Below are 20,169 nucleotides of genomic sequence, written 5' to 3'. Positions count from 1 at the left end.
CCTGTCCCATACATCCTCCTACCACCACCTACTCCAGTCCACTCACTAACATTACCTATCACATCAAAGGCAGGGCTACCTGTGAAACCAGTCATGTGGACTACAAGCTAAGCTGCAACCACTCTGCTGCATTCTACGTAGGCACGACAACCAATGCGCTGTCTGTCCGCTTGAATGGCCACCGACAAGCTGTGGCCAAAAAACAAGTGGACCACCCTGTAGCTGAACATACTGCCAAACATGATACCCCTCATCTCAATGAGTGCTTCACAGCCTGTGCCATATGGATCCTTCCCACCAACACCAGCTTTTCTGAATTGTGCAGGTGGTAACTTTCCCTGCAATACATCCTATGCTCCCAATACCCTCCTGGCCTCAGCCTTCGTTAGTCACTCTCTCCTCATCCATCCAGCCCCCTCCCTGTTCCCATTCCAGCACTACACAGCCGTCATTTCACCGCCCACCCAGTCTTTTAATTTTTATTTCTCTACTTTCTGCTATTTACCCCCTCCCCCTCCTCACATTCTCTCCCACCCTCTGTCTAAACTGCAACACTTCACTATCTGCCACTCCCACCATACTATCCCTCCCCCTCCCTGACCCAGCCTCCTCCTTACCCCACCCAGCCACTACTCCCATCATGCACTGGTGCTGCTGCTCGCATTGTAGTTTCAGATCTCTGAGACTGCTGATGTGGGTGCTAGTTGCACTTGTGTGATAGTGTGTGTGCGTGCTTGTGTATGTGTGTCTACTGCTGACAAAGACCTGAAAGCTATGTTTGTGTGAATCTTTTTACTGTGCCTATCGCGGCTCAGCATTTGAGCTATATGGTGAGTAGCAACTTTCCTTCTCTCGTATTATTAATGCAACAATGGAATAGTGTTATTTACTTGGGTGGTTCAAGATTCAGAAAGTTAAGTAAGTATATTGTACATGAAACTTTTACTGTGGTTAATGTTTGTGCAAGATAGATGCAGGATTATAAGTGGGTCACTCTAAAAGAAATGAAGGCTATTTTTATTATTATTATTATTTTTTATTATTATTATTATTTTTTTTATTATTATTATTTTTTTTAAATTCATCTTTTATTGCACATGTTTGAAAGTTTTACAGTGCGTAGATACATCCCTTAGGAACAATATTTTCATTTCTCCACATAATTTCCATCCCTCTCAACTGCCTTATGCCTTCTTGGAACCAGCGCCTGTATACCCGCACAGTAAAATTCTGGACTAACCTGTGGGAGCCACTGTTTGGCAGTGTGCACAAGGGAATCATGATCATCAAACCTTGTTCCATGAAGAGAGTCTTTCACTTTCCCAAAAAGATGATAGTCATGTGGAGCTCGTAGTGTTCCAGAAGTTTGCTCCATACTGTTTTTCTTGTTTAATTGTGAGCCACTGTCAACATCCTGGGAACTCACCTGGCACAAATCTTTTTTAACGTCAACACTTTCAGTATTCTGCAAACACTTCCTTTCCCTATCCCATTGTAGTGTGACAATTCGTTCACTGTAATGCATCTGTCAGCAGTCACCAATTCGTTAACTCTCTGCACATTGTCTGGAGTATGTGCAGTATGAGGCGTGCCGCTGTGAGAACAATCCTCAATATTGCCATGCCCGCTTTCATCACATAACCTGCTTGCCCACCAACTAACTGTACTGAGATCAACAGCAGCATCTCCATACACCATTTTCAACCTCTTGTGGAGTATTCCCACTGTCTCGTTTTGCACAGGAATTCTATGACAGCACGTTGCTTCTGACGAACATCTAGTGTAGCAGCCATCTTGAAGAAGATATGCTGTGACAGCGCCACTCATGGGAACAGGTGGAACTAATTTTGAAAACAAGTGGGAAGGATGCATCTACACACTAAAACTTTCACACATGCAGAATGAAAACTGTATTTTTACAAAAATGCCACCAACTTTTATCTGTTGGTCCGGTTGCTGTACAGTTTTTTTCTTTTTTTTAATATACAAAAATAGTGTGCATTTAAAAAAAAACCATACAGAAACCAGACCAACAGATAAAAGTTGGTGGCATTGCTTAAGGAAACATGAATAGACTTTCATCTGCTGGAAAGGTTTCACTAATATTATCTTATAAAAAAGAATCCTGTTTTATTGCTTGCAAATAACAACAACTCATGAATGCTGTGCAAGGCTTCTGTACTAACTGGGTGAAAAAATAAGTGTGTGTGTGTGTGTGTGTGTGTGTGTGTGTGTGTGTGTGTGTGTGTCAGAGCATATGTTGCAAAAGCAGGAAAAAAGAAGTAAACTTTCATTGGAATAATGAAAGCTGCTTTGAAAATGGAGGATTTCAAGTACTGACTGTCAGAATATCCAGCCTAGTACAGATTTGAAGCCCCCCCCCCCCCCTCTCCCCCACACTCTGGCATCTACTTATTTCTACATCTAAGGAAATTTGTGATTGAAAAATTTTGTCTGTCTATGAAAAGATCAGGAGAGCTGTCGATGAGGATTTTACAGACCTTCCGAAAAGCACTTCAGTGATAAAATATAATCTTTGGAAAAGTGTTGTGCAAAGTGCATTGATGTAAAATCCTACCTACTTGAGCAATATTCTAAAACAGGTCACATAGGTAATCTGCTTTGCAGAATTTTTGCATGTCCCTATTATTCTACAAATGAATGACTGATCCTATGTGATTGTTCAATTTCAAATCCCTGCAAATTGTTACACCCATCTTGTTTGTATGAATTTATCAATTACAGTTCTTACTTGTTGATATTGTAGCCACAGGGTACTAGGTTTTGTTCAGTTGGTATTGTGCAAAATTTTAAATTTATGTATTTCAGCAACTTCAGCACATGTTTAACATCTGTTCAAACTTCAGTAAAGCCTAGTTTACCTGACAACATTGGGTTGCACCACATATTGCTTGGAATGACTGTTGACACAGCGACACCAGTGTACACTTCAGTTTCATCGTTTTGTGGGTCCCTGAGTTGTGTCTGAAATGAAAGTTTTGGCAGCTGTATGTCGGCACGAGTTCTGATGGAGTTAAAGCTTGTTGTGTGGAATTGCTGCATAAGGAAAAAAATAAGAAACGTGTTTTGATTCGTGACTGGATGAGGAAAATATGTTAGCTTGGTTACTCAGCATCCTTGCTGAAATAATTTATAACGGAAGATCAAAGAAGTTCTGTTAATTATCTTATCTCCAGAACCATTTATGTTGCTTCTAAATAGAGTTAATTATGTAGTAAGGAGTAAACATACTGTAATGTATGAAGCACTGTTGCCAGATCTGAAATTACATATCATATTGCATGCATTACAATCGAGAACACTCGGTATGCTATGAGATACGGTTTTAGTTGGCGATGACGCTATTTTACTAACACCAATAATTATTAATATTAAAAATAATAATTATTAACATTAGCAACAATAATTATTCAAAGCAGGGCGCCTTAAGAAGAGAATGGTTTACAAACTACTCTCTTGAAGATAGATCTGTACAGTAGCAATATTTCAAAATTGTGACATGTGTGTATGGGGAGCACTGCAGCGACGTTTTAAATAGATGAATATTGAATAAAGAATGCAGCTTCTTGAATTTTTATAGCCTTCCCTCCTGTCAATGATATTCCTTAACAAAGAGTTGGACAACTCGTCTTGTAGACAAGAACATTGCCACAGATAGAATCACACTTGCTTGTATTTTTCTTAATTTAGTTGCATATGTGCTCCTAACTTAATAAATTTTGCCCTGTAGCTTAGATATTGTCAAACCATTTATATTATGATCGCACATGACGGTCTCAGCGGCAGCAATATGTTGCTTGTTTTTGTAATCAGCATCACTGAAATACCACAAACACCTATGCAAAGTATAGATATCCAAAAAGTGAACATTATTTTCCATCCCCACTTCATATTTCAGTTTGTCTATGCTCTACGAACACACACAACCTCAAAACTCATGCAGCTAGTGTCGCCAAAGTTGGAACACACCGAAAGTGTTTAGTTTCACCGACGAGTTGCGCAAACGCTCAGTGTGCATGCACAGTGGCTGGTAGCGCAGTTGCCTGCAACCTAGTGTCGTCATGTAAACTAAGCTTAACATAATCCCCTGCCTCCAGAACTATGCAATTATTTTCTATGCCTTGTCATTGTTTTCAACTGCATTGAATAACGTGCTAATTCCAAAATCAGCACATTGTAATTCTTCATGTCCTTCTTCACAGTTTGGTATGTCTGCATCTGTTTCTTTTTCAGAGTTCTTTGCTAGTTGTTCCCTACGCTTTTTCTGTTCTTATGTCTTTTGTTTTAACCCACATGTTTGCTCTTCAATGTTGATTAGATTTTTTCCTCTTGCACCACTTCCTTGTGCCCTAAGATCTCCTTAATAGCCCTTGATATCTCACTAATATTTTGTAAGTGTTTCCTCAGAGCTACTTTTATTTTTAATGTCTTGTAGAATGTGCAACTGGCCTCTCACTACCCTTCCAGATATTTCCTGCAAATTTTGTTGTTCCTGACCCAGTATTATTTTATCTATGTGCAATCACAGTGCCAAAAAGTTCTCAGCCTATTTGTCACAAAAATTCTAGAGGTGCAAGGTCATCTGTCATGCCTCATCTCATGCTAAGAAATTTCTCTAGTGCAGTTGATTCACACATATGGCTCCTTTGCTACAGAATATAAACAAGCAAATCCTCACCAAACAATCAAAACCCCATCAAAACAGACAAAATAATTGGAAATAAAGTTGAATACTCCAGTTTACTCCACTCGCCCATATTATCTATTTTTATCTCCTTTGATGCATTTTCCCCCTATACCATTCTCTCAGAATTTCTTTCAGCATCAACCCACCCTTTGTCAGCATCCCTGCATAAGTAAGACCCACCTTTACTTCACACATTTGCATGTTCTACATGGAATGATATGCCTAATGCTCTGCTCTGTGGTCCCTTCCTGTCTCTGTCACACAGCACTTGTCTTCACCACCCATATCACATATCAGTTCAGCAGCCTACTCCCACGTTAGTTTGCGGTGCTATGGGATGGCAGTAGGCCGTCTTCTGTTGTCTCAGAAGCAGCTTATTACCCTTTTCAAATTGCATATCTGCTGCTCAGTGCCCTACGGATTTGGTGAGTAGTTATTATGTTAAAATTTCAGGGTGTGAAATTTTTGTTGTAATTTCTTTTCCTTTGAAAATATTACAGAGATTTTTATACCATCAATACTATTACAGGTTGTCGAGAAAATGGTCATCCAAGGAAAGAGTGGATTATGAATCCAAATGGAAAGAGTTATGTTTGCATACTTCATGAGTATGTCCAGCATGCATTGAAAAAGCAACCTTCTTACAAATTTAAGGAGCTAGGTAATCATTTCTGAAACTTACATAATTCTTTTTGTTAATTCAAGGAAGAGGTAAGCATGAAAATCATCTGTCATGGTGATGATACTTAAGAGCTGTATTTTTTTACGATCATTTTTAAACTGATTGACTGTAATTACGATCATCTCAGTTTTTCTCCAAATGGACTTTCAGTTTGTGTTTACTGTGGACGTTGCTAGAATTACAGCACAACAATAGTAGTAATAGTAGAAGTAGTAGTAGTAACAGTAATGGGGACGGTGACGACGATGATGATGATGATGATGATGATGATGATGATGATGATGGTGGTAGTAGTAGTAGTAGTAGTAGTAGTAGTAGTAATGAGAAACATAATGACAACCTGAAATTATTTATTTGAATTTTTATATAATTATTAATAGTAAATTTCATCAACTAATGGAAATGAAAAAGTATTATTTTTAGATTGGGTGTTAATAACATGAGCCAAGGTGTCTGAAATTCTAGTGAAATCTTCTGTCAATGTGCTGTTATAAAGATTAACAAATAATTTAGAAAGAGTTTTCTTATTTTCATGTATCTTAGGTTTTTATTTTATCTTATAGAAAATGCAGGTACACCCTATTCAGCTACAGTATCAATAAATGGCATGCAGTATGGAGTTGGATATGGGACAAGCAAAAAACAAGCAAAATCAGAAGCTGCAAAAGCAACCCTGGAAATTTTGATTCCTGAAATGAGAGAAAAAATTCAGTCAAGTGACAGAGGTGGGGCAAAAACTGAACATGGATCATCAGACTCATACCTATCTGTAAGTAAATTTTAATGGCCATTGGTGGTTTTGTTAGTAATTATAGTAGTAGTGGCAGCGGCGGTGATGTATTATTCCATTGTAATCGAAGAAAACAGTGGGAAGAATGGTGATCAGACTTGTCAAATTTATTTTGGTCATGGCTCATTAGACAGTTCTTTAGAAGTTCTGGATCATTGTCGATTTCATTCAGCAATTGCTGAACAATGTCTGCATAATGCCATTTTTGCTCAAAATTCAACAGTTTTGGAACAAACTTTGATGCTACGCTTTTCATGCCCAAAACACCCATTAAAATTGCTTGACCTGAGCCAACATAATCCAACATAATCAGCAACATTTCTGATGGTGGTTAGGTTATTTTCAAGAACCATTTTCTTTGCAGTCAGCAACTGATGTGCTAGAGAATCCTCAGTCATTATCATCTTCAACATCTTCTTTACTCACTTTGAGACTTGAATACCACTTGTAAACTCCTTTCTTAGATTAGATTATATTAATTATTCATTCCATAGACCCACAAAAGAGGGGATCCTCCTGGGTGTGGAACACGTCAGATAAACACATTACAAAAATGTAATTAGAAAAACTTGAGTTTCATTAATTTTAATGATCCTCAGTCAATAAACAGTAAAATTATGTTCATGAATTAAAATTAAACTTCTAACATTTACAGGTTTAATACTTACATCTGCTTTCATTAAATCCATCATTCACACAGCAGCTGGTTACTTGGATATTTCAACCAAGTATTTTCAAAAATTGAAGTAAATTATTCATTTCAATAATCCTCATGTAAGAACAGTCAAATTATGTACAAGATTTAAAATTAAAATTCCATTATTTACAGACTTAAGACTTACATCTGCTTTCCACACATCCATCATTCACACAGTAGATAGTTTCTTGGCTGTTACAGCCAAGTATTGTCAAAAATTAAAGTATAATAAATTTTCATTAAAATGGTCTACTGCACCTGTTGAGAAATTCATGGATGGAATAGGAGGAGTTGGCCACCAAAAATTCTTTTAAATTATGTTTAAATTGTGCCTTGTCTGAAACTAAGCTCTTAATGGTTGCTGGTAATTTATTGAAAATATGCATTGCTGAATACCAGACTCCTTTCTGGGCAAGAGTAAGTGATTTTAAATCTTTATGTATATTGTTCTTATTCCTGGTATTGATACTGTGTACTAAGCAGTTAGTTGGAAAAAGAGATGTATCATTGACAACAAACTTAAGGAACAAATGTACTGAGAACCTGTGGTTAGTATGCCCAATTCTTTGAATGGGTTTCGACATGATGTTCTTGGGTTTACATTACACATTACTCTTATTATACACTTCTGTACTCTAAAAATTTTTTTCTCGGTTTGTGGAGTTATCCCAAAATATAATGCCATATGACATAATGGAGTAAAAATAAGCAAAATATGCCAGTTTTTTTAATATTTATTTCTCCTACGTCTGACATCATTCGCATTGCAAACACAGACTTGTTTAGGCACTTTAGCAGTTCATTATTATGTTGCTCCCAGTTGAATTTATTATCAAGTTGTAATCCCAAGAATTTTACACTCTCAACTTCTACTTCCATGTTGGCATATTTTGTACACACACTAGATGGAAATCTCTTGGAAGTTCTGAACTGCATGTAGTGGGTATTTTCAAAGTTTAATGACAGTTAATTGGATATGAACCACTTAGTAATGCCAGTAAAAATTTGATTAGCTGCCATTTCTAAATTTATATTTGATTTACTATTTATTGCAATGTTTGTATCATATGCAAATAAGACAAACTTGGCATCTGGTAATGTAACAGATGACAGGTCATTAATACACACAAGAAAAAGTAGTGGACCTAGTATGTAACCTTGGGGAACACCACCTGTAATTTCTTCCCAGTCAGATGATGTCTGATTGCCCACTGCTGAAGTGTTACATAATGACACCCTTTGTTTTCTATGAGTAAGATATGACTGAAACCACTTTGCAGCACTACAAGTGATAGTTGATTTGCCCGAGACCACAATTATATTTTTCAAGCAAAATTTGATGCAAATTCTGTGATCCATCTTTTTCGAAAGTAAAAATGCACTCAGCACTCAAAAACAAATATAATCTCTTAGACTGTCAACTATTAACAAAGTATTCAAAATAGCTGGAAAAGCAAACATACATCAGGAACATTTGTACCAAAAATATAAAAGAAATTGAAAATTGGTTGTGTAAAGCCTATGAAATTAAAAAAAAATCTCATTACTTCTTGATTATATCACAAATATTTGTTTTTGTAAAAACTTGAAAATAGAAAGAGTGTTCTACAACAGTGGTGCTGAGATTGCTGAGGCACTACTATTGTTCGAATGCACAGATTGATGTTTGCTGATGCACTATTTATGTGATGTTCTCCAAGCACCAGGAAGAAGGATGTGGACAGAACACACCAGCTACTGAATGAGCAACAACTGAAGCTGTGTTCATAGATTAACAGATAATGGTAGGGTGAGAAAGGAAGCAGGTATCTGTTTATAACTGTTACTACATTTTAAGCAGTTCCTCAGTATAGGGAATGGTAGGGAGAAGCAGTCATTCACAGGTACGAATCAAGAGAGAAGTAAGTCCAGCAAAAATAATCGTAAATAAAATTAAAACGTATCTGAATATGAGAAAAGGTTTTATGTGTAGATACTATATACATGTATTAACTGTTTTTCATCATGATGACATTGATAGTTGAGGAGGCCACAGAGCTGTGCGATCCAAGGTATGACTATCATTGCAACTGCATATTGTAGAGCACTGCATCCTCAAGGCAATACCTTGTTAAGGTGCTCAGTCCCCATAAATCACTTTGCAAGCATTGTGGGAACACACGTCCACCAGTTTCTGCACTTTGTGTCACAAGTGCACTCACTGACTGGCACACACTCACCGAGTTGCTCTGCAATGTAGCTAAAGAAACATGGACTCTATGCAGCTTTGCCACAATGTAGTGGCACTAATGGGCCCAGCGTAGATTGGAATGTATTAGACTTAGACTATCTTTATAGCTGTAAATTTTCTGTGTTTTCTACAGAGAAAGTTTATGCTGTATATGACAATATTATGAAAAAGATAGATTGCTACTCACCGTATAGTGGAGATGTTAGGTCATAGATAGGCATAAAAAAAGACAGCTAAACAAGTAAGCTTGCAGATAAAAGACCTCTTTGTGAAGTAGACCACACACACACACACACACACACACACACACACACACACACACACACACACACTCTGGTACTCCTGTTCAGTTTGCCACTTATACTGTACTTGCTTGTTTACCTGCAGCAAGACTTTTCTCATCTATCAAGTATAATTAGTTAGCGCACTTTCAATACTTTAATTTGTAAATATATAGATATAATATATATAGTAGCATAGCCTATATAATTTCAAGTAGTTTAGCATCTCTTCCCTCTGTATATAATCCCTTACCTTATCTTAGTGTGTGTGTGTGTGTGTGTGTGTGTGTGTGTGTGTGTGTGTGTGTGTGTGTGTATGGGGGGGGGGGGGGGGGGTGTAGATAGTTGCAGTTGTAGTAGCTGTATATCTAGTAAAGCCAACCAGTGTCCTTAAATAGTGCAAGGAGTCCCTCTACCAGTTTTTTGTTAGGCACAATTTCTTCAGGTCTAATTGCCCCAGAGATTCTGTATCTTTTACTCTCCAATGCTATGCATTCAAGTATTAGGTGTGATGCAGTTTCTTCACCCTCATCACAGATCCTACAGTTAGGGTCCTCTTCCATTATACCCATTGTGTGTAGGTGTTTTTTGAAGTTCCCATGGCCGGTCATCAGTCCAGTCATTAGTTTGGTCTCTTTCCTTTTCAATCCCAGGATTACAGAGCTTCTTTTAAAACATGGCTTGGGCATAATTACCTTACCATGTTTTTGTTTATGGACCTTGGTCCAATATTCTGCATGCTGTTTCCTAAGCCAGTTCCGTAGTTCTAATTTGATCATCGCCTTGGTGATTGTCAAGACAAGTTTCGGTCCAATAAATGGAGTTGTTGCCCCCATCCTAGCCAATTTATCAGCTTCTTCATTGCCACAGATCCCTGAGTGGCCAGGGACCCACACTAGGTACACCCTATTGCTTCCCCCTAGCTCCACCAGAGCCCTGTGGCAATCTGCAACAATCTTAGATCTTGTTGCCGGAGCTACCAATGATTTCAGGGGTGCCTGGCTGTCTGAATAGATGTAGATGCTGTGATCATTGTAGCACCTACTCATATTCTCCTCCACACATGCCCTGATTGCAGTAATTTCGGCTTGGAATACAGAGGCCAGTTTCCCTTGAGATATGCTGCTCTCCAGTCTTGGCTGAACCCCGTACAACCCTGCCTCAATGCCTTAATTTGTTTTCAACCCATCAGTGAACCAAATGATGTCCCTCATACGATATCGAACTTTTTTTTCCCCCCTACTGCTCCCTACTTCCAATTATTATATTGTAAGGCTTGTCGATGCAGTTAGGAGTTGTTATACAGTCAGCGGGCATTTCCCTGGCCATACCTATATTTACCTCACTCACTATGTTAGTGTGTGATTCTGGATATCCAAATGAGACCCAGTTTTGGCCAGTTTTAAGTCTGTATGCCCAAGCTGCTTCCTCCATCTTAACCCAAAGGTGAAGTGGAGGCATGTCCAGCATGGCTTCCTTTCCAGCGGTTGGTGTGCTGCTGATTACGCCTGTTATGGCTAAGCAGGCCAATCTCTGCACCTTAGCAAGCTCTTTAGCAGCAACCCACTGTTCTACCTTCTCCCACCACACTACGGCCCCATAGGAAATCCTAGGTCTAACCACTGTGGTGTATATCCAGTGCATACCCCTGAGGCTTAGGCCCCAGTTTTTGCCACAGGCCCTCCTAGTACTCACTAAAGTGTTTTTTACCTTGGAGCAGATACTCTTTAATATGAGGGGTCCACGTTAGCTTCTCATCCAAGGTTACCCCTAGATATTTCACTGTCCCCTTCACAGTTAGATTTTGATCGAAGAGCTTTAGATTCCAGCTTGCATGCTGAATTTGTCTCTTCGTAAATGGCAACAGTCTTCTTAGGATTAACTCTCAGATCCTGTTTAATGCACCATTTTTGCACAATGTCCAACCCTCCTTGTGCCATATTCCTAACTGTGCCAGTGAATTTGACAAGTATTACTATGACAAGGTCATCTGCGTATCCTTGGCAGAAGCATTGTCTGGAATTTAATTCCTCAATGAGTTCGTTCACCACTAGATTCCACAATAGAGCAGACAAAACTCCTCCTTGTGGGCAGCCTCTAGTGGTCTTAATTACCATCTTTTCATTCATCATGGTATCCTCTACCTTCCTTCCACTAAGCATGGCTCTGGTCCACCTACATATAGTGGTCCCAGATCATGCACCTCTGGTGCCCTTACCATGGAATCAAAAGTCATTTTGCTAAAAGTCCCCTCGATATCCAGGAAGATGCAGAGGGCTATTTCTTGGAAGTGAAGTGCTTTTTCCACCTTCCCGACGAGTTGGTGGAGAGCTGTTTCACATGATTTACCTGGTTGGTATGTGTGTTGGTTCAGGTGTAGAGGGACCCTACATAGCTCCTCTCCCCAACATATACATTAACCAGTTTTTCCAGTGTTTTGAGAATGGAGGAGGACAGACTGATTGGTCTCATATCCTTGGCCTTGGTATGATCAGTTCTCCCTGGCTTTGGAATGTAAGACAACCTTCACTGCCCTCCAAACATTGGGAATGATTCCTACTGCTAAGCTAACCCTAAATAGCCTGCATAGGATTCTTATAAGCTTTCCTCCTGCCTGTTGAAGGAGAGCTGGAAAAATTCCATCTGGGCCAGGTGACTTGAACGTCTGGAATGTTCCCACCGCCCACTGGATTTTGTTGAAGTTAACACACTCCTTGGCCGATTCTCAGTCCTCTCTTCGAGTATCTGAGAGCTGTTGTCTCTCTGGGGATACTGGTCAGTGTTAGCCTGCAGAGCATATTGAGGAAAGTGAGTTTTGAGGAGCAATTCCAGCGTCTCATGTGCTGTCTTTGTATATTCCCCATCCTCCTTCCTCAACGTACCTCCTGGGTTAGTTGGTACTCTAGTGAGAATCTTGTGAAGTCTGGCTTGTGCAGCCGTGCCTTCCAGAATGCCTCCTTTGCTTGTCTTATTGCAAGGTTGCAACTGACAAGGGCCTCACAATATTTAGCCCATTGTCCTTTGTGTCTCGCAATATTAAACAGTCTCCATACCTGTTTTCTTTGGGTTTCCAATGTATTATTCCACCAAGGAACACACCTATTTGTGCACTTCCTGGTGATTGTGCAGTTGTCCTGATAGGAGGTCACTATGGCTACTTCCTCAAATTCTACTGGCTTCCTTATCGTGGTTTTAATTTCCGATAAGCCTAAGTCAATGTCCCTCCTATATGTCTACCAGTTTGTTTTCCTGGGATTTCTCTAAGTCATGGTTTGTCTGATTCCCATTTCAACCTTGAATTTAATGTAGATGTGGTCCAATGAGGATGGCTCCAACACCACATGCCATTGTTTGACATAGCTACCCATTGTCATGGAACCATATGTTATGTCAGTTACTTATTCCCTTCTGCTATTCATGAATGTAGGTTCATTGCCCCTATTCAGGACCTCTAAGTTGTTACCTAAGAGGGATTCAAGAAGGTACTCACCTCTACTGTTGGTGTCCTTGCTGCCCCTCACTAGGTTGTGGGCATTGGCATCACACCCCACCAGCAGTTGGTCACTATGCTGATGGCAAGTATTTACCAGTCTCCTCATCTCTAAGGAAGGTATGCTGAGGCCAAGACAATTTCCCTCGTGATACCTTCCTCACATTGCTGCATATTGATGGTCACTAAGTCCCTAGAGCAGAAATCCATCATTGGCATGAAAGAAATGCCGTTTCTAACATAGATGTATGTTCTGGAGTTTCTTAGATTTCTAGCATAGATCAGCTTATCTCCAGTGCCTCCGAGGCCCGATACACCCCCTTTCTATAAATAGGGTTCTTGTATCAGGGCCACGTCCACTTCCTGTCTCCCCAGGCAGCGGCTCAGAGCAGCAGAGACCCCTTTACTGTGCTGCAGATTAATCTGCAGCACCTCCAGGCTCTGTCTTACTGCCATCTTTGAGGTCTTTGAGAACCCTGACGGTGACCTGCAAGAACCCTAAAAACAGTTTCAGGTCCTGCTCCCGCATCGCCATCAGGGACTTCTCATCAACCTCCGCCACCAGGGTTTGTCCTTCCGGAGCAACCTTCTGGTTAATCACTCTCCAGTTTTCTGTCGGGACTGTCTGGGCCCCTATTTTCCTGAACAGTCTTGGGAGAGACTTCCTTAAGGATCTGGTACCCATAATGATATCTTTGCGGTCTTAAGAAGCTCTGCTGCCATCTTGACCAGCAGCTTTGTATCTTCCCATGGGAGATATCATGGGCACCTTGTCCTTAAGCCATTGTACTGTGTGTACCCCCCCCCCCCCCTCACAGACAAATATGAGTGAGTGCTCCATGGTCTAGATAGACCCCCCTGAAGTTGGGACCTGGGCCAGTGACCCCCCCCCCCCCCCCCCCCCCCAATCTTTTCAAAGAGGGCCATCTGTACTAGTTCCTCCTGCTGCGAGGAAATGGCCACCAGTGGATAACCTTCTTGGATAACTGCCATCCTAAAAACCGAGACTGCAGTACTATAGGTATTTCTTGCCTCGGTTTTTTCTGGACTCGCTTATCCAGGGAGTCTTTGTCCTCCCTTATCTGCTTACTACCTGTCTTTGATGTTGTGGGGGTCTGTGTGTCCCCTTCAACCTGAGACAGTTTTTTCCTGGGAGTCTTGGGTTCTAGTCCCTTTACTTCCCTCCATTTGTGTTTAGAAAGCCATTCTTTTCCTTCCTTTTCCCTCTGTTCCCTGAGTAGCTTCCTCCTTGGGGCCCCAGACAAGCCTTTGATCTTAATCTGGTCTAGCTTCTCGGTTACAGTTCCCACTTCTGCCCCAGGTCCACCCCTGATTCAGTAGTGGAAGTGCCTTCCATCGGTTCAGTCCCCGAAGTTTGGGTATCTGAGGTCTCAATTTGCCCCTCAGTTTCTTTTTCTTTTTCAGTAATCGTGTCCATGTCGGTCCCTCGAGATTTGGGGATTTAGAAGGTCCACACCACGAATACCCCGCGCGGTGTAAGGCTAATTACTCAGGGAGGTCGCCCGGTATCCCTGAGACTCTGTTTCCGACACATCTTCCCATGTGCCACGTACCCCTCGGCACGGATCGCATCACACCTTGGGTTGGGTCAGGGAATAGGGTAGGACTAGTAGTGGAGAGGGAAGAAGGGATGTTGTGGGACACTCTTAGTCTGATCCATCGGCTGCAGCCTTTCTGGCAGTTGGTCCTCTACCTTCGTCATAGCCCTCAGCTTCCAGCAGATACGGAAGCCTCTCCACCCGTACGGACAGTGCTTTGTCAAGGTGGTGTCTCCCGGAGAGGTCTTCCACAATAGATTCTCTTAATATTGAGACATATTACAGTGGAGAAATGGGCTTTTAGTTTTCTATGTCTTCTGCATAATTTTCCTTTAACAGAGACACAACTCTCGTCTGTTGTAAATTCTCTGAAAGTTCCTTGATGTGAATGACACATTTATTATGTTTCACCATACGAAATGGTACTGCACCGAAGCTTGCAGACTTTATTGCTTAGGTTTTGTGCAATTTTACCGACTTTGTGTTTTGTAATAACATAACTATACTAAGTGCATAATTATTTACAGATGTCATGTGTTTTTTGTCCCAAACTGGTTTGCTTTTATTTTCTGCTTCATATGGTATCTTGCCATTAAATAACTTTTTTACAGGAATCAGCATTCTGTAAATCTTGATGTACCTTTGGTAGAAATATAAGAATTTTGGCCCATTATGTCTGTTTTTTTTGTGGAACTAAGGAATGTAAGGTTCTGGGAGAACTTCCTAATACGTACTGTTATTCATTTATTTTTATGTCATTGCAGTGTGGAATATGAATTATATGAGATGTCATGTGCTTGTGAACTGAGCATTGCAGTGCTGAGAGAATTTCTTTTACTGACGGTGTAGATGCCAAATGTGTTAATATTGTTTTGAAACATTTGGCATTCACGTAAATTAGCATGAGAATGAATGTAACATAAAAATGATTTCCCATGTGAATGTAGACTTTCCTGGCATATACTGGTGTGACGAAAAGCTCTTGGGTTTACAGCCAGGTGACAATGTCGAAAAATCACAACACTTTGACAAATCGCATAGTCATCATCTTGCTTATCTCTGTCATTTTTTAGCAGTACCACATGCTTAGAAACCTTATTATGCTTATTTGCCATTCTCCTTTTCCCATATTTATCGTGTTTAAACTGCCGGTGCTTGATAAAAGGCAGAAAATATTTTGTTATTCTTATCATAGCATTTTTCCTCTGTCAGTTGTACCAAACTTGAGTGTATCATTAAATTTTATTCTTGAATTTTATAGATATTTGATGAAATCAAGATCGAAGATCCACGAGTAGCTGAACTTTGTGCCAAAACTACAGAACCATCTCCATATGCAATACTCCTCACATGTTTACAAAGGTAAGTTTTTGAACCTCACATTTGGTGTGTTGTGCAGTCATAGATCAGTGTGATATATATTCATATCGAAGACGTTATATGATCAGTGGTAATACATGAAAGCAGACATAATGTGCAGAGTTAAAAATTGTTATGTTTGAATTTGAAATCATCTTAAAGCATTGATATGTTCAGAGAAGATCTTCTGTGCTGCAATTTTCTGGTAGTTATGAAGTAAATCTGCTGCAAATTTCTGGTAGTTATGAAGTAAATCTGCTGCAAATTTCTGGTAGTTATGAAGTAAATCTGCTGCAAATTTCTGGTAGTTATGAAGTAAGTATAACCATTAAAATTAATTTAGATAAATAGAGGGGCCATTGTCATTGGAGGTAAGAATGTTCTAGGTTGTTTGACTGCTGATGTTCCTCTTCAGTATCTTCTTACACAATCAGTGTTTCAATCACTGTGTAGGGATCTTCTTTAGGTTCTTCTGGTGTTTCCAGTTGGCTGTTAGATGGACAGTGTTCAGTTAGCTGGGAACACCAGAAGATCTGAAAGAAGATTCTGCAGAGGGATCAAAATGTCAGTTGTGTAAGAAGATACTTAAGAGGAACATGAAATGGTCTAACAGCCTAGAAGATTTTACCTCCAATAACAATCTTGTTGCAAAAACCTGTAAATGAATGATACAGTGAAGTGCATTTGCAGGTGGTTCCCACCTCGGAGATGCTGTGTCCCATTGCTCAGTCACCAACTATAACACATCATTCAAAGTCACTTAAATCTTGATAACCTGCCATTGTAACAGCAGAAAGCAATCTAACAACTGCGCCAGATGTTTATTGTCTTACAGATGTTTGTTGTTTTACATAGGCGTTGCCAACTGCAGTGCTGTAGTCTGTCTGTCTGTCTGTCTGCATATCTCTGTATTGGAATACACGTGCCTATACCAGTTTCTTTGGCGCTTCAATGTACACAAGAAAAAGTGAGGGCTACAAGATGGTACCTTACAGGATACCAAATATAGTTAGTTTCCAATGGGGTGATAACTTATAGCATAATGCAGGACTCTTTCCTACTGACAGCCTTCATTTCCTGTCAAGGAAATATATTTCGAATTAATCTGCTTTTTCTGTTTCACTATAATATTCTAATTGGGATTTACACAGTCAAATGCCCTTGACAGTTCACAGGATGTACCAACATTCTGTATTCTATTGTGTAATGAATTAAGTACAATCATACGGTATGTGAAAATAACCTTCTCAGCACTGGAATAATTTAGAAATCTAAACTGTTACTGTGATAATATGTTCCTTGTAGTCAGATGGTGTGGAGCACGTGTTGGTCTCACCATGGACTTCTAGTACTCAGCCACACACAATTGATAGCATCAAAGTGTATGGGCCTGAAGATGGTGTTGACACAATGTCAAAACTAGAAGCCAAATAAATATGAAATCTTAAGTACAGCTGGAGGAGTTTAATTTTTAATAAAAATTATACCAGCTGATGTCCCACCATCATCCAATTTAAATACAGATGTACGAAGATGAATGGAGATTGGAGACTATTTTTGTATCTCCTTTTGTATAGAAATGCATAACTTCAGAATTTTTTAACTATTGAGGAAATGTTCGAGATGGTAAAGTCTGTGGTCACCATCAAGATTTCACTTTCGTTAGGCATAATCTAATTTGTTTGGTTATTATTACACTGAAGAGCCAAAGAAACTGGCACACCTGCCTAGCGTCATGTAGGGCCCCCGCGAACATGTAGAAGGACCACAGCATGATGTGGTATGGACTTGACTAATGCCTGAAGTAGTGCTGGAGAGAACTGACACCATGAATCCTGCAAGACTGTCCATAAATCTGTAAGAGTATGAGGGGGTGGAGATCTCTTCTGAACAGTATGTCATGAGGCATGATCAATAATGTACATGTCTGGGGAGTTTGGCGGCCGTTGGAAGTGTTTAAACTCAGTAGTGCTCCTGGAGCTACTCTGTAGCAATTCTGGACATGTGGGGTGTCGCATTGTTCTGTTGGAATTGCCTAAGTCTGTCGGAATGCACAATGGACATGAATGGATGCAGGTGATCAGACAGGATGCGGATGCAGGTGATCAGACAGGATGCTTATGTACATACTACCTGTCAGAGTCGTATCTAGACGTATCAGGGATCCCATATCATTCCAACTGCACATGTCTCACACCATTACAGAGCCTCCACCAGCTTGAACAGTTCCCTGCTGACTTGCAGAGTCTGTGGATTCATGAGGTTGTGTCCATATCCATACATGTCCATCCTCTCGCTACAATGTGAAATCAGACTCGTCCGACCAGGCAATATGTTTCCAGTCAACAGTCCAATGTCAGTGTTGACGGACCCAGGCAAGGCATAAAGTTTTGTGTCGTGCTATCATCAAGGGTACATGAGTGGGCCTTCAGCTCCGAAAGCCCATATTGATGATGTTTCGTCAAATGGTTTGCTTGCTGACACTTACTGATTGCCCAGCATTGAAATTTGCAGCAATTTGCAGAAGGGTTGCACTTCTGTCATATTGAACAATTCTCTTTAGTTGTCATAGGTCCCATTCTTGCAGGATCTTTTTCTGGCCTCAGCGATGTCGGCGGTGATTTGATGTTCTCGTGAAATGGTCGTACATAAAAATCCCCAGTTCATCGCAACCTCGGAGATGCAGTGTTCCATCGCTCGTGTGGTGACTATTACACCACAACCAAACCCACTTAAATCTTCATAATCTGCCATTACAGCAGCAGTAACCAATTTAATAACTGCGCCAGAAATATTTTGTCTTATATAGGCATTGCGACTGCAGCACTGTATTCTGCCTGTTTATATATCTCTGTATTTGAATTCTCATGCCTATACCAAGTTTTTCAGCGCTTCACTATTTATAGTGTATTACGCATTTCTGTTCCAAATTCCAACTGTATCTCGGTGACCTTGTGACTAGCTCTCCTTTTAAACAATCTGTTACCAATTATCCGTTTATTTTCCAAACATGTCTAGTAATACCTCATTTCTTGTATCTTCTCTTTAGCTTCCTATGTCTGTTACATAGCCTCTTATACCATTTACAACTCAAGCATTAAATTATCTTATAATCACAACCTTGTTAAATGTAAAAACACACTCTAGTTTAGTGACTGACCGTTCCTTTTAAATTATATATGGAAAATAAGATAAAGGTAACCAATTACCTATAGAGGACTAGCACGCAGCGTTGTTCTTTTTCTAGTATGAATACTCATATCCATGCACTATTATGGATTTCTGCTCCAAATTCCAACTGAATTTGCTGAACTTGTGACTTTTGTGACTCTCTCTTTTCCTCTGACTCTGATGCGGGTGTGTAAGCACTGAAATGTAGGCAATGGATTAGTGTGGCATTTGTGTGTTTCCAACATGTGAGCTATTGTCCTTTTCTTAGCTGCTGACGTACAAAAATCAGTAGATAACCATCTGCCAGACGAGAATGTGCAGCAGGCAGTTATTGACTACTGTATGCAGAAGGATACGGTGTTTTACCAAATGGGTATCTTTAAACCAATGCATTCGTGGGGTGGTTGTCACAATGCTAGCAGTGATTTTGCCCAATTGGCATACTTATTCTGGGCTGTGCAGCCTTTGAACAGAAACTTCTTGATCACCCCTAATAATAATCCTATGATATTTTGTGAAATTAATAATATTGTTACAGCAACAAGTGAAATTTTCATTATACTCATATTACATTTTTCGTAGTAAGTTTTACTATTTATTTTGGGTTTGTGCTATTACGCACATACATTCAAAAATAATGTTTGAACATAATATAGTGTAAAATCCCCTTTTTTCCAAATGCTGATTTTTGAATGAAGCACTTAGCCATTTTCACACCATGAAACAATGTAGTACCCAGTACCTGTGCGTATTTATCAGAAATAACTGTTGTTGTTGTGGTCTTCAGTCCTGAGACTGGTTTGATGCAGCTCTCCATGCTACTCTATCCTGTGCAAGCTTCTTCATCTCCCAGTACCTACTGCAACCTACATCCTTCTGAATCTGCTTAGTGTACTCATCTCTCGGTCTCCCTCTACGATTTTTACCCTCCACACTGCCCTCCAATGCTAAATTTGTGATCCCTTGATGCCTCAAAACATGTCCTACCAACCGATCCCTTCTTCTAGTCAAGTTGTGCCACAAACTTCTCTTCTCCCCAATCCTATTCAATACCTCCTCATTAGTTACGTGATCTATCCATCTTATCTTCAGTATTCTTCTGTAGCACCACATTTCGAAAGCTTCTATTCTCTTCTTGTCCAAACTAGTTATCGTCCATGTTTCACTTCCATACATGGCTACACTCCAAACAAATATTTTCA

The 20,169-nt window shown here is 40.0% G+C and overlaps 1 protein-coding gene across 4 annotated transcripts in view; it reads left to right on the top strand.

The window, feature by feature from the left end:
• LOC126285330 (microprocessor complex subunit DGCR8) overlaps window positions 1-20,169 on the top strand; it is a 228,841-nt gene that overhangs the window by 157,136 nt on the left and 51,536 nt on the right. For all 4 annotated transcript variants that reach the window (XM_049984644.1, XM_049984645.1, XM_049984646.1 and 1 more), the window contains exons 8-10: window positions 5,238-5,369; window positions 5,954-6,159; window positions 15,699-15,799. In XM_049984644.1, coding sequence (XP_049840601.1) covers window positions 5,238-5,369; window positions 5,954-6,159; window positions 15,699-15,799 — 439 coding nt within the window. The remainder of the gene's footprint in view (window positions 1-5,237; window positions 5,370-5,953; window positions 6,160-15,698; window positions 15,800-20,169) is intronic.

Source organism: Schistocerca gregaria, chromosome 8 (genome assembly GCF_023897955.1).
Source record: "Schistocerca gregaria isolate iqSchGreg1 chromosome 8, iqSchGreg1.2, whole genome shotgun sequence".
In the NCBI taxonomy this organism is placed as follows: Eukaryota; Metazoa; Arthropoda; class Insecta; order Orthoptera; family Acrididae; genus Schistocerca; species Schistocerca gregaria.
Note: the sequence above shows the minus strand (reverse complement) of the source record. Positions and strands in the feature narration are given on the sequence as shown.